General features: G+C 39.4%; 1 protein-coding gene across 5 annotated transcripts in view; it reads left to right on the top strand.

The window, feature by feature from the left end:
• The window catches only part of INTU (inturned planar cell polarity protein), a 95,443-nt gene extending 81,730 nt beyond the window's left edge, over positions 1-13,713 (top strand). Inside the window, exons 15-18 of one of the 5 annotated variants that reach the window (XM_058666872.1) lie at positions 3,699-3,888; positions 7,085-7,242; positions 11,255-11,737; positions 12,092-13,713. In XM_058666872.1, coding sequence (XP_058522855.1) covers positions 3,699-3,888; positions 7,085-7,242; positions 11,255-11,366 — 460 coding nt within the window. In that variant the 3' untranslated portion in view covers positions 11,367-11,737; positions 12,092-13,713. Of the gene's footprint in view, positions 1-3,698; positions 3,889-7,084; positions 7,243-11,254; positions 11,749-12,091 lie in introns of those variants that run through there. The other 4 variants (XM_058666874.1, XM_058666875.1, XM_058666876.1 and 1 more) reach the window with 4 other exon arrangements.
• Positions 13,714-15,622: the final 1,909 nt, after the last annotated feature.

Here is a 15,622-nt window from a genome sequence, read left to right as displayed (position 1 = left end):
CTAGAGAGGGATTCAGGGGTCAGGCTCAGGCATCCATAATAACCTGCTGAGTTGAGACCTCACTTCAGGACACCCTAGTTTTGTACCCTTCCAAAACTCATGCACCAAGGATCTAAAGACCTCTTGCTGGTCCTACCCCTCCAGGTTCCATCACCATCCTGTGGACCAAGTCTCCAACACATGAAACTTAGATAAATTATGCACAAACCACAGCACCTACAGATTATATTTTTAAAATATGTTTATTACTTTGGTGTTGCCTCTAGTGAAAGGAAACTCATTTCAAGTTCACTACCTTAAATAGCCATTCACATGTGGCGTAAATCATATACTCTCCTATTTTGAAAGATACCAAAGGTGTGTCTTCTCATTAGCATGCAAAGGTGTTTTATACATGTAACTCGTTTTGAAAGCGTGCTATATAACACTGTGTAATGTATTGTCCTAACTTATATGTGCGTAGTTTTGTAAAGTAAAAACACATGTTAAAAATGAAACAAAATATTTCTTTTTTTAATTATTATTTTTTATTATTATATTTTTGACAATCTTTACATAGTTAATTATGGTAAAAAGGTTCAAGGGCTATAGGGAAGTGGGTAAGACTATTATTTCCATATTGTTTCCTTCATGTATCTGAGGTAAAGGGGGTTATTGAGGGAGAAGCCCCACCCAGTTTCCCACCCACCCCAAGTCTCGGACGTAGGCTATGCTCTGAGATACTTGCTTAAGTGGTTTTGATAGTTCACCAGTTATGAATCACTGCCAGTTTCGCCACTCCAAGTACGAGAAACAAAATATTTCATTTAGTAACCAGTAGCTATCCGTAGTTCTTGAATCCAGTAGTTCTTGAATCCATTCAGCCGTTATTGCTACTGCCCTCACTCAGGTGCAAATTTCCTCTCACCTGGCTTAAGTGACCTGTCACCTCCCAACTCCCAAAGGAGCCTGAATCCGTTCTCTACCACAAGAATAACCTCTAGAAAACAGAGCTTACTTTCTCTGTGGGTTTTTGTTTGTTTCCCTGTATAAATGTTTTGTCTTTCTATTGGATAGCTGGCTGCTTGTTTGGTGATTTTCAAAGCTTCCAGTTAACACATGCTGAGCAAATTTTAGGATTTTCAAGAGCTAATCTTGTTTACTGTGTTGTGGTTTATTTTTTAAAGAAAATTTTTTAAAAATAATAAAAATATTAATTCTAGCCTCCCTCAAAAGAATCTTAAGTTATGTTTAAGAACAATTTCTATTCTGCAACTTATCTGAATTTGGAGATATAAATTCTAAAATAAAATATGCATTTTAAATTATTTTCATTTTTGAATCAGAAATATTTCCTCTTTTTTATTTCTTTTTTTATGTTACATTTTACTTATTTATTTGGAAGGCAGTGTTACAGAGAGGGAAAGACAGAGGGCGAGGTCTTCCATCCGTTGGTACTCTACCCAGTGGCAATAACGGCCAGTGCTGGGTCAGGCCAAAACCAGGATCTCCATCGGGACTCCCACGAAGATGTCCAAAGCCCAAAAATGGACCATTTTCTCCTACTCTCCTAGGCATGTTAGCAGGGAGCTGGGTGAGAAGTGGAGCAGCTGGGACTTAAATGGACATTCATATGGGATTGCTTGTGTCTTGGATGGCTGCTGAACCCATGTGCCACAATACTGCTTCCTGTTTATTTTTCTTAAAAGATATTAGCTATCAGTTGTTAATGAGCAAACTACTCTATGGAAAAATACCAGAATGTGTAGATGATATTCTTTTCTCTCCGTTCCTGGTCTCAGTGATAGATGTTTATACAGGTGATGTGGTCAAACAGTCTAGCAGGAATTTAACTGCGATAGATGTTTAAGCCAGTTGCTGGGCTAAGGGCTTAGATTTGTCTTTTCCTGTCTCAGTTCTATGGATGGAAAAAGTCAACTGGCATCTTTTGTTTGACTGTTTGAAGTACAGATACGTTTTATGATATAAGAATTTAGAATCCAAGGTGAATATTTGAGATGCAAGTGGGGAATTGTTTTCCATCTATTTAACCAATCAGAGGTCATCTGTTTAGCCAATCTGATGTCAGCAATGAGAAAGAAAAAGCCAGGAACAATAGAGCAAGTTGCACAGTCAACTAAATTCTGCTATTTGATTGTGTGATCTTAAGTTAATGTAAGTACTGTACACATTGATTTCCTTGTGATTAAAAAGATAGTAACATATAATGTCTTATGAGATTATGACAGTTAAAATTAAGATATTCTAAGGATCTATGCTGGCACATAAAGGACCCTTAGCATAAGCTACTTACTATTATTTTGTTGTTACTATTTTTATTGTTTTTCTTTAGTTCTTCTTATAAATGATAGAAATAGAAATAAGTAGTAGTTTGGGCCTGGCACAGTAGCCTAGCAGCTAAGGACTTCACCTTACATGTGCCAGGATCCCATATGGGCACTGGTTCTAATCCCAGCAGTTTCCCTCCCCTTCCAGCTCCCTGCTCGTGGTCTGGGAAAGCAGTAGAAGACAGCCCAAAGCCTTGGGACCCTGCACCTGCATGGGAGACCTGGAAGAGGCTCCGGGATCCTAGCTTCGAATCGGCTTAGTTCTAGCTGTTGCGCCTGTTTCGGGAGTGAATCAACAGATGGAAGAACTTGCTCTCTGTATATCTGACTTTACATTAAAAATAAATAAATCAGGCCCCGCAGCATGGCTTGGTGGCTAAAAGTCCTTGCCTTGAATGCACCGGGATCCCATATGGGCGCTGGTTCTGGTCCCAGCAGCTCCACTTCCCATCCAGCTCCCTGCTTGTGGCCTGGGAAAGCAGTCAAGGACAGCCCAAGGATTTGGGGCCCTGCACCCGTGTGGGAAACCCGGAAGAGGTTCCTGGTTCCCAGCTTCGGATCGGCGCAGCACCAGCCGTTGCGCTCACTTGGGGAGTGAATCATCGGACGGAAGATCTTCCTCTCTGTCTCTCCTCCTCTGTGTATATCTGACTTTGTAATAAAAATAAATAAATCTTTAAAAAAAATAAATCTTAAAAAAAAAAATAAGTACTATTTTAGGTTCTGCTGGCCTTTCTGAAATTAAACAGGAGAGGAATGTATAAAGAAGAAAGTAAAAATGAAAATAATAATAGTGCATGTAAGAGAAGGAAGATTGTAATTATGAATACTGTTAGAATGTTACCAGTAAGTGCCCTGCTGTTACAGAATACTAACCCAGCTTGGTAGTTGGTAATGATAATCTTGTTTTTCTTTGGGATCATCAGTTTTGATTCCAGCAGTAAAGACTGTAATGCTACTAACAAGCATGTTTAGTTTGCTAGAAGGCATTTTGATATGTGATCTAGCTTAGATTGATACCTTTTTCAAGTTCGTAGGTATCTAGGCCAGGCATGAGCTGATTTACTCAGTGTTAGCCATGGAAAAAGAGAAATTTAGCCACCTGGGTAGTTTAGCAAGGGATGATTAAGTTCCTTACAAATGAATTGGTGTTTATTCTTACATAACATCTAGCTTTTGCCTGTATAAAGGAATTAATAATAATCCTAGCTTGTAATTAAATTAAAGGTAAGAGGGAATTAAATGTTTGGTTCAGTTTTTCTTCCCTAGTTATATTAGTATCATAGATAAAAATGTATGTAAGAATTGGCAAAATTCACATGAAAACAGTGTTTTTAAATTAGTTTTTTTTCTTCTTTTTTTCCCCCCAAGATTGACATCTGGTCCTGAGAATACACTTTTCCACTATGTTGCCTTAGAAACAGTGCAAGGAATCTTTATTACTCCTACCCATGAAGAGGTGGCACAGCTAAGTGGTTCTATCCATCCTCAGCTAATCAAGAATTTCCATCAGTGTTGCCTTTCCATTCGTGCCATTTTCCAACAGACAATGGTGAAAGAGGTGAGACCCTACTATAAATGCAGCCTTCTGCCAATTTCATTTCCAGATTTCTAAAATTTCTCTTTGTGCTCCGTTTTCGTTATGTCCAGCAATGTTTTCACGTTTTGTTTTATTTTCCCAATCACAATGGGATTATATTCACAATACTTAACCTCAAAGCTTTGTTTTATAATACTGGGTTGATGTTCTGGATTACGATTTCAGGTAATGGTGGATCTCTGTTTTCTGAAACAAAGTAGAACATTACTAGTTTGTAATATAAAATTAACTCCCCATTTTTTAGATCTATGACTTGACCATTACTTGGTTCATATATCCACCAATTGGTTCCTCATATAACTCTGGTCATTTTTTTTCAATGATTTATTTTTGTTTGAAAGGCAGATTTACAAAGAGAGCAGAGAGTGAGAGATTCCAAATGGCTACAACAGCCAGACCTGGGCCAGACCAAAGCCAGGAGTCAAGAGCTTTATCCAGGTCTCTTACAAGTTTAGCGGGCCCAAGGATTTAAGCCATCTTCCTCTGCTTTCCCAGGCACATTAGCTGAGAGCTGGATCAGAAGTAGAGCAGCCAGGACTTGAACCAGTGCCCAAATGGAATGCCGGCACCACAGGCAGGGACTTAATCTACTATACCATGGTACCAACCCCAATTCTTGCCATTTTTAAAGTATTCAGTCAAAAATGTAAAGTGTTGTGGAACATAATGAATGAAAGCAAATCTGAAGTCACAACACTATTGCAAAAATTTTAGCTCCTAGTTGGTTGATAAGTTGCCTGCTTTCTTTTCAAGATTTCATTTTCTGTTGTACCTGCTAGACAAAAAATAATGCTGCATACAACTACAGTGCCATTTAGATTATTTTTAATGACAGTGAAATATAGGCATTGATTTCCTGAAAAGAATAAGTATAGAGGTACACTTGTGACTGGTCAAACATTAAACTCTGACAATGAATGTAATGAATGTGTATAGCAACATGTGTGTTTAAGGATGCTGTAATCGTGAAGAACTTGGGTTTAAGAGTAGAACAAGATTGAGTTGGGAATAATAAATGCTAGTCTTAGTTTCAAGTCTTCCTATGCCCTCAGTATAAAGTGAGCGACTGAATTACATCATACCTCAATAAGATTCTGTCATACAGGATTCCTTGTTTGGATTCTCAGAAATTGTTATTAAGCAAAAATATTATGTTTAACCCTATATCATCATGTGATTTGGGTTACTGTGCTTCTCTCTGTTCAACCAAAATGATAAATTCTGTAAGAGAATATCTTGTGAAATTACTTGATAGTATTTAGTAATATAAATTAGCTTTCTCATATTATTTAAATATTGAGGTGCCTACTGTGTACCAGATACCTTTCTAAGTGCTGAAGACACAACAGGGAACAAAACAGTATCCCTTCTGTCACGAGGCCCATTTCCCAATGGAAGAGACAAATGAATTAACAGCTAGCATGTCAGATAAGGTAACAAATACTAGTTAGTATGGTGAGGATATGTGGTGAAGTTACTGTTGATCCCTCTAACATTCCTTTGATCTTGTCAAGTAATATTTGAATTGAGACCTAAATGAAGAGAGTGAGCCCCGTGGCTCTCTGGAGGCAGAGCTTTGAGAAAGGGGTGTAGCAGGTGGGGCTGGGGAAGCATTGGCAGGGCCTGGGTGGGGGTTGGAGGTGGCAAAAGGAGATAAGGTCACAAAGAGAGCATGCCAGGCCCTGTGTGGCCTGAAGAACTGCAGTAAGGACTCTGGAATGTTCTTAGACAGTTCTGAGCAGAGAAAGGGCGTGGTTACCAGGTTTCTAAAGAATCACTCAGGCTGCTGTAGGAAGGACAGGACATAAGGTATCAAGGATGGACGCAGGGATCAGCCACAGGCTATTGAAGTTTGCAGAGAAAATACTGGTAGTGACTTTTGGATTCTGGACATATTTTTAACGGTGAATTAAAAGGATGTCTTGAAGGGTAAGAAATGAGTTGAGAGAAAAAAACAAAATGAAGAACCATGCTACTGCTCTAGTCTGAGTTTTATAAAAGTCATTATATTCCAAATGTGTCCTTTTTGTTTTGTTAATGCTTAATCAATTAGAAATATCAAGATTATGCATCAAAGCGGGAGACAACATTGGTTTAGATAGGTGTTTTAAGTTTATTACATTTGTTAGTATGTAATTATTAAGTGCCTTCTATATACCAGACACTCCTGTGTTTTAAAAATGATACGAACAGGGCCCAGCGCAGTAGCCTAATAGCTAAAGTCTCCCCTTAAACGTGCTGGGATCCCATATGGGTGCCGGTTCTAATCTCAGCAGCCCTACTTTCCATCCAGCTCCCTGCTTGTGGCCTGGGAAAGCAGTCGAGGATGGCCCAACGTCTTGGCACCCTGCACCCACACGGGAGACCTGGAGGAACTTCCTGGTCCCTGGCTTCGGATCGGCACAGCACTGGCTGTTGTGCTCACTTGGGTAGTGAATCATCGGACGGAAGATCTTCCTCTCTGTATATCTGACTTTGTAATAAAAATAAATATATCTTTAAAAAATAAAATAAAAAGAACAATATGTTGTATATGCCTTGAGGGAAAAAAAACACGTTAATCTGTTTTCTACTGGGGACAACATCTGTAAATTGCTGATGTAATACAAGACTGATAGGGCAGTGAGCAAAGTATTGCCTTTAAGAGTGAGTGGATACTGTCCATGAAATCTTCAGAAATCCCAGTACAAAGGAAGAGCAGAAAGTTTTCTGCAGGTAAGAATATTGTTGCTATCTCTTAACTACTAGCAGTGGCATAAGTGACTGAATCAGATCCGTATGTGAAAACATTTTCAAGTAACAGTATATGGAGTGGGCATTGGTCATGGTGGTTAAGATTCTGCTTGGGAATCTTTTTAGAGTTTCTTGGTTCAAATTCCAGCTGCACTTCGAATACAGCTTCCTGGTAATGCACGCCCTTGCAGGCAGCAGACAATGGCTCACACACTTGGGTTTTTGCCACCCACATGCAGGACCTAGGGTGAGTACCTAGTTCCTGGCTTCCTGGTGGCCATGCTGCCTGGGCTTTTGAAGACCTTTCTGGGAGTAAACCAGCAGAGGGAAGATCTCTATTTCTCTGATTCGCCACCTTTCCAAAATTAATTTCAAAGAAGTTAATTGATACCAGTTAATACAAATAATGGCTATTAATTTGCAGAAAAAGAAAGCCCTAGATGATGGAGATCACTCAGCCTCTACATACTCAGTGTCTTCTCTTAACCCTGTGAAAGAACATGGTGTGTTGTTTGAATGCTCACCCGAAAACTGGACTGATCAGAAAAAGGCACCACCAGTTATGTCTTACTGGGTAGTAGGGTAAGTGTGAAAAGAAGTGTTTGAAATTAAAGCAAAATGTGAGGAAAGTGGTAAAGGAGATTAATATTTTAAAAATATAGGTAGAGCACTATTAATCCAGCTCTACTATTTTTAGAATTTTATTGCTTAAGTATCTCCTGTAAGTCCTTTATATGTCTTTCTAATAAAAAATAGTTTTGTTATGAAACTATGTGATAACTGAAAGAATAATTCCACAATCATTCTCCAATTTCTTTCTCTCCTCTTCCTTCCTCTCCTTTTTTTGTCTTTTCCTCTTGTGTCCCCATGTAAGACCCTGCAATATCTAGCCTTTGCCCAGCCCTACTTCTCTCATCACTGTTCTCCTCCATGCACTGTGTTCCAGCCACACTGACCTTGATCATATCTTCTTTTTGTTTAATTTTGTTTTATGGCACAGTTTCATAGGCTCTGGGATTCCCCCATCCCCCCCTCCCCTCCCCCCATGGTGGATTCTTCCACCTTGTTGCAGTATTACAAATCAAATTCAGTTGAGAGTATTTCATTACAAGCATATACCATGCATGGAGTCCAGCATCTTATTGTCCAGATAAATTCAACAGTTTCATTGGGAGACCATCCCTGGTTTGAAAGTAGAGCTGGCAGAATATCATCCCAATGAATTAAAAGTCCCAACACAACATCAACAACAATTTACAACATCATGGAGTTAATTGACATGGTATTGAGTGACCAATATGTTAGAAAATGCAAGTTCTTAACCACATCCTGTGACTACTTCATTGTCATTTCAATTTTAGTTTATACACAACCAGCTGCTCTACACCTTAAAATGGTGATAGGGTACTATTCAGTTGTCTTGTTTCTATTTTCATTTTTTTATTTATCAGGATATAGTATTGAAGAGTGATTTTTACTGAACTTGGCGAATTTTAGGATAGTCCAAACAGGCTTATAACTCTTAAAAGGCGTATGTTAACATTTGAGACACAGAACAGTTTTAGGAGGGGTGTGCAGAGAAATCTTCAATACCTTAGTGAGGAGTGACTAATCTTTGTGTCCTATCTGGTAAGGTATATTGTAAGTCCAAGTTGACCATTTCCTGTCTGTTCTAAGCTTTCCTTATTAGTCTCTGTCTATCTGATCTAATTTTGGGGGAGACTCCGGAGCGACCCTGATGGTCATTGCAAGAGAGGGTGGGGATCCAAAGTTGGAACTAAGTAAGGACCAGAGAAAACTCCTCTCCCGAGTCTCAAAGGAAGTTTACTGTTCTTCTGTTTCTGAAGACCGCTCAGGGCTCCTGGCTGTTGTTCCAATGACATTAGATCCTGTGAGGAAGGATCTGGGCCTCTTCCATCCCATGTGGGAGATCTGAAAGGGAATGGATGACCTCAGAGTTCTTGGCTTACAAGGGCACTCCAATTCCCCGTGGTCTGCTTGGCAGTCGGAATATAGTCCTTGGTGCCTGTACTGGTATTCCTTGGTGCAGATCCAGGAGTCTCTGGGGTTGGGATACCAGCCTCCTCCTGTCCTCCTGCTCCACTCTGGGGTCCCCCCCACTCTGTGCGTATGACCTCCTGTTAAGAGGCTGTCAGGATCACTCTTGGATCCCACTGTATGTCTTTATAGTTTTTGCTAATGTCTAATGCAGTTTTGAGTGTGCTGTAAGTTACCTGTTATAATCTTGATAATTTATACATAACTTCTTCCTCACATTCTAAGAAGGTGAAAGATTTCTCTGCTCTCCTGACCCTTTACGGAATAACATAGGGTAATAAAAGCATATTAGGTTTTTCAGTTCTTTAATGTCGATCATAAGCAGTATTACTCACATTGATTGATGGTTCATTGGTTACACGTGATTCATATCTTCTTTCTGCTCTTTCTCCCACATCAAATGCTATCTAGCTCCTTGATATACAGGCCAGTGCTAACAGGTCTTCTCTTCCTGCTTGTGGCCTGGGAAAGCAGGAGAGGACAGCCCAATGCTTTGGGACCCTGCACCCGTGTGGGAGACCTGGAGGAGGTTTCTGGCTCCTGGCTTCAGATCACCACAGCACCGGCCGTTGTGTTCACTTGGGGAGTGAATCATTGGACGGAAGATCTTCCTCTCTGTCTCTCTTCCTCTCAGTATATCTGACTTTGTAATAAAAAAAAAAGTAGTCACCAACTAAATGTGCGATGGCTCAGTGTATGGAGCTGTGTAGACAAAATGTGGTGAGGGTGTGGGCATTGTGGGAGTGACATATACCAAGATAAGGTTAAAAGCAAGTTGGAAAGCTAAATTAAGACCCCTGCAGGAAGCCTCAGTTTCTAAGTAATTTAATTTAGTTGGGAATAGCAAGTCACAGAGGGGAACATCTGCCATATAAAAAATGACATTTTCAAGTATTATCCAAAGCAGTAATTTCCGGGTGCTGATCCTTGGGATTTAGAGTCCCTTAAGTGACTGTTTAATTAGAGATGCCTGGGCCCCATACCAAACTTACTGAAATCCTAATTCTTGGGCATGGGAATCTGGTTTTAATAAGCTCCTTTGTGACTTCAACATGTAACCAACCAGACTTGGGAACATGAGCATAGCTTAACTCCATGTTGTATTGCCAGAGCTTTTCTTTGTAGAAGATTAAGCTGGCTGCTGCCAGTGGAATGTTATGGCCACAAGAAAGGCTAGAAATGAAAAGACCAGGTGGGTATACATTCAAGTGTGCAGTAGAACCTTAATTATGTCTACAACAGTCTTTCTACAAGTCTCAAGATGTTGAATTACGATGATACAGATAACTATCTCCAATTTAAATAGTTCAATTTACATGCGTTGGTACTGATTAAATATGTCAACAATATTTAAGAAAACCAAATAAAATTGCAATATTTGTTGTGTGTAAAAAAGTGTTATGTAATACTTTTAATACAAATTAAAGGACAGTTAATGTTTAAGAACTATTGTGCTGAAAGTAATGCAAATGCTTTTGGTTTTGTTACAATGATTTATTAATTTGATTTTTTTTAAATGATGGGATATGGTAATATATTTTGATGAAATAAGATTTTTATGTTGTGACATTAAAAATAATTAGGGGGTAGGTGCTTGGCACAGCCATCAGGACACTGCTTGGGATGATTGTATCCTATAGTGGCATGCCTGGTGTTAGTCCCTGCTGCACTCCAGTTCCAAATTCTTACTAAGGTACACACTGGGAGGTGGCAAATGATGACTCAAGTAATTGGGTTCCTGCCACTCACATCTGGGGAGACCCAGATAGAGTTCCTGCCTCCTAGCTTCAGGCTGACCTAACCCTGATATTGTAGGCATTTGGGAAGTAAACCAACATATAGATCCCACTGTATCTCCCTACCTTTCATTTAACAGAAAAATGTATACATTTTTAAAAGATAAATAAAATTATCATATTTTCTCTCTGATACAAGGTTATCTTCATGCAAAATACAAGATCAAAAATATATAGGTCTACATGTATATATGTATATATATATATTCATCTAGAGAAACTATGATAGACTATCATATCGAAATGTGCAGGTACAATGCAATATGCATCTCTACTTCCAAATCAAAACTAAACTTCCAATGAAACTGTTAAATATAGCTTGACAACAGGATGCCGGACTCTGCCATCGTCCACACCTACAATGTCAGGATACACTTAAATAATAGAATGATGGACTTAGGTTTTTGAAGTACACACTATTGTAATAATATAGGGGAAATCCCAGAGCCTTTGGAACTGTATCATAAAACAAATCAGCTTAACAAAAAAGAAAATAGAATTAAAGTATACTTGGGGGAAAATAAGTAAATATTGGCATAAGGCATATTTGTACATGTTATCTGCTTAGAAACAAATCTGGCTTTATTCTCCCTTAGATTCAGATTGAATAATCAACTTAGATGTGAATTTTTAATTTACTACAGATTCTTTCAGAAACAGAATATTCAATGAGAGATTTTTTTTCCTGTATTCTTTCAGTACTTTGATTTCTGAAATAAGTGTGTTCTTTTCCTTGACAGGAGACTGTTTCTTCATCCAAAACCTCAAGAACTGTACGTCTGTTTTCATGACTCAGTCACGGAAATTGCCGTTGAAATGGCATTTAAATTATTCTTTGGATTAACCTTGTAGCTGTGTTTTTTTGATTCATGGCAGCCCATGCGAGCATCAGTGTCATACCTGAAACAGCAGAGACATGCAGTTTTGTTTATTACTGTTCAATACTGAACATACTGTTGTTAAATATTTAGATGAAATGCTGTTTGATTTCATAAATCTTGTATAGTATTTTGAGACTTTTGGGAAAATATTTGATTGATATATGAAAAGAGATAGTTAACTTATTTCCATGTGGTTATATAATGTTAATTTATTGACTAATTTGAAATAATGTGAAGTGTTTTATATAAAAGTAATACAGGAAATGTTTATTTTGAAAACACACCCAATTCATTGTTTGTTTTTCTCAAAACAAATATTGGAATCTAATGAAAGAATTATGAGTTTGAAAGGAAGTGGCGGGCCCGGCGGCATGGCCTAGCAACTAAAGCCCTCGCCTTGAAGGCCCCGGGATCCCATATGGGCGCCGGTTCTGATCCCGGCAGCTCAACTTCCCATCCAGTTCCCCGCTTGTGGCCTGGGAAAGCAGTCGAGGACAGCCCAATGCATTGGGACACTGCACCTGCGTGGGAGACCCGGAAGAGGTTCCAGGTTCCCGGCTTCGGATCGGCGCGCATCGGCCCGTTGCGGCTCACTTGGGGAGTGAATCATCGGACGGAGGATCTTCCTCTCTGTCTCTCCTCCTCTGTGTATATCTGACTGTAATAAAATGAATAAATCTTTAAAAAAAAAAAAAGAAAAGAAGGGAAGTGGCCAGGTTCTATAATTAATTAATGCTAGAACTTTGGCAAGCCTTGGTACTGTTCAAGCTTAGTTTCATGTACAAAGGAAATGACTGCATTGATGTTTTAAAATCTAGCGAGTAAAATGTGATGCTTCTGCCCTTCCTGCCTGTTGGTTGGTCCCTAGATTCGTAGCATCCAAGTACTGATTCCTTGTCAGTTCAAACATTTTCATTAGTTCAAGTACTTCAATCATACCTCTCTGTGGGAACAAAGAGGAAGAATAAAAATTAAACTTACTTTTTTTTTATTCTTTCTGGTGAGCTCATTTTGACTAAGATATATGTATTTTTTTAACTGTTGATAAGCTTTCAGTGTTTCTGTTCAAATAGATTCAGGTATATAAACATTTCAGACAGTTTATGAATTTCAGGAAAATTGTGTATAATTTTTAAAAATCCCGTTAAAAACACTGGCTCATGAAATTGTATGGTGACTTCTTTTGTAGGATACTAACATTTGTCTTATGAATAGGAATCAATGTGCATTTGATTTTCCCAAATGGGCAACACTTCAGTGAAAGTGGCCCTATTCTTTAGGAGGAGCCTGTGGTCTGGAGATTTTCTTTGTGAGCCTTTGACAGATTGAGAGAAAAGAGAAACACAACAAGTACTGCTCATTGGATTCTTCTCGTGCTTCACGTGTTTCCAGGACTTTATAATACTAGATTGTTTCCTCTTCAGGACTTAAGCTTTGCAAGACAAGTCCCCAGCACATGTGAAACCAGTGTCTGTGTTTGCTCTACCTCACATGGAAGCACTCCAGCAGAGAGAACTGACTGCAAAATTAGCTGCATCGTTTGAGCCATTTGATCTTAGAAGGAACACCTGTAATCCCAGTCTTCAGATGAACAGATTTTTACCTAGACATTTAAGATGCAAACTGCTACACGTATGTCCCATAAGAGACTTGTGGGCCTGGATTTTAGCATTCAAACCTTGGCTCTTGAAATGCTGTAGTGTAGCTTGACAAACTCTCCTTTAAGGAGCACAATACTGAGTCACACAGTAGACTGTTTAACTGCTGTTCTAGGCTTGCCTGTGCACACATGTATGTATTAATATAAGTTGGAAGTATTTATTGAATATCTCAAAGCTCCAGGTATGCTCCCCCTTCAAAAACCCCAGGAATATCTCAGTACTAGGAATCATTAATTAATGCAGCTACTGATTACCTCAGGTTTTCAGACTGAACTGAGACTTGGGATTCTATCTTGGGGGACTTATAAATTTCCATTGAGCAAAATGTTGATCTGCTTAACTGGTTTCTCATTGTTGAAGAATCATGAAGCCACTGCTTGGTAACTGAGATAAAAATGCAAAGCAGACTGCTGATATTAATAAAAAAAAAAACTCGCTCACTATTTTTGTAGCTGTTACTGTAATTTCTGTGTTGCAGAGGCTCTGCATTTGTAGGAGTACAACCAGACACTGTTTTACATCTTTAAGTGGGTACTGAAGTAGGCAGTGTATATATACTTAGAAGCCCATTTTCCCAGGTATGTCCAGATTCACATTGAAAAGTAGATCCAGCTGATTATTGGGCAAATGTCTGCCGGTTAGGTAAACAAAGGGGGGATGAAGTGACAACACAGATAAACACTTTTTTGGGGGGGCCCGGCGGCATGGCCTAGTGGCTAAAGGCCTCGCCCTGAACGCCCCAGGATCCCATATGGACGCCAGTTCTAATCCCAGCAGCTCCACTTCCCATCCAGCTCCCTGCTTGTGGCCTGGGAAAGCAGGAGAGGACGCCCAATGCTTTGGGGCCCTGCACCCATGTGGGAGAACCAGAAGAGGTTCCTGGTTCCTGGCTTCAGATCGGCACAGAACCAGCCATTGTGCTCACTTGGGGAGTGAATCATCGGATGGAAGATCTTCCTCTCTGTCTCTCCTCCTCTATGTGTATCCGCTTTTCCAATAAAAATAAATAAAATCTTTAAAAAAAATTTTTTTTAATTTTAAAAACACTTTTTTTTAAGATTCATTTATTCGTTTATTTTATTGGAAAGTCAGATATACAGAGAAGAGAGAGAGAGAGGCCGATCTTCCTTCTATTGATCCACTCCCTAAGTGGCCACTTCGGTTGGCCCTGAGCTAATCTGAAGCCAGGAGCCAGGAGCTTCCTCTGGATGTCCCATGCAAGTGCAGAGTTCCAAAGCCTTGGGCTGTTCTCAGTTGCTTTCCCAGGCCACAGATAGAGAGCTGGATGGGAAGTGGGGCTACTAGTACCAGAACCAGTGCCCATGGGATCCCGGCACATGCAAGGTGAGGATTTTAACCACTAGGCTACCACACCAGGCCCACAGATAAACATTCTAAAGTTGGATGCTGGTAGCATCCTTCAAATATCCCCTTCCACCAAAGACTATTAATGTGAAAGACTATTAACTAGTTCTTAAATATATATATATATAAAGTACTATCTTAGAACCATATATTTTCTTTCTTTTCCATTCATGCATTTATTCCACGGGCAAAACAAATCATAATTTTAAGCCATCACTTTTTTAAAAGACAAAAGAATCTGTGGCACAGGTGCATGAACAGAACAGACACTAGTCTAAAGGGTAACGCTAAACAGATATTCTCTGTTCCCAGGGTGGAATCAACATGCCGCAGTGACACAATTCACTGAGAGGCTCCAATGAGGCAAAGAACCCTTTGAAACAAACCAAACAGTGAACAGAGACAGGCTGCAAACAGTTTCTAATAACATGTTGCTGCAAGAGGGAGAAACTCCCAACGTGTCTAACTCAAACCCTTCACCTGTATGCCCAGCCCTGCTTCCTTCCTCAGTTCACACCCAATTTCATAAAGGCTTCTGCACCCTGTGGTCCAAACTGCAACCCCAAGTCGTAGAGGCCTCAGCAGAGGCTGCCCTTAATGAGGCTGCGTGCAACCTTCAGACAAATCAGAGACCCAAATACAGAGCACAGCACCAGTTCTTTACACAGATATAACTGTCAGGTGAGCACTGACATCCGGTAAGCCTTATGTATTTCATGAACAAACCAAACAGTACCGTATATTTCCATTCACCAAGACTGTACTTAGATTCTTACTCTCTGTTTCCTTCTTTATATCTCTTCCTCTCTTACCTTTATGTCTTCTTGTTTTTTTCATGTGAGAAACCTGTACCTAGCTAAGAAATGCTTCCTATTGGTGAAAAAAGACTGTTGCTGATGATTCATCCTGGAAAGCTAATAATTTTGCAGTGACTGCTCCATTGCAAAGAGGGAAAACTGAATTTTCTAGGAATTTTCTAGGTTTCTAATTTTAACATTGTTTGCTCTGTAATCTCTTTAAAAAATGCCTAATACATATTACATCAGTATATGTTAGCTAGTATTACTGCCACAGATGATTCTTATCATAAAATATGATTTTACTGAACACCAAACCAGTCAGCTAAATCACACCTGCTACTGTACAAAACATTGAAAAGAAGGTGAAAAACATGTTCAATAAATAGTTTCCAGAGCAAAGA

Source organism: Ochotona princeps, chromosome 7 (assembly GCF_030435755.1).
Source record: "Ochotona princeps isolate mOchPri1 chromosome 7, mOchPri1.hap1, whole genome shotgun sequence".
Classification (NCBI taxonomy): domain Eukaryota; kingdom Metazoa; phylum Chordata; class Mammalia; order Lagomorpha; family Ochotonidae; genus Ochotona; species Ochotona princeps.
The sequence above is the reverse complement of the archived record's forward strand: the minus strand, read 5'-3'. Positions and strand labels throughout refer to the sequence as shown.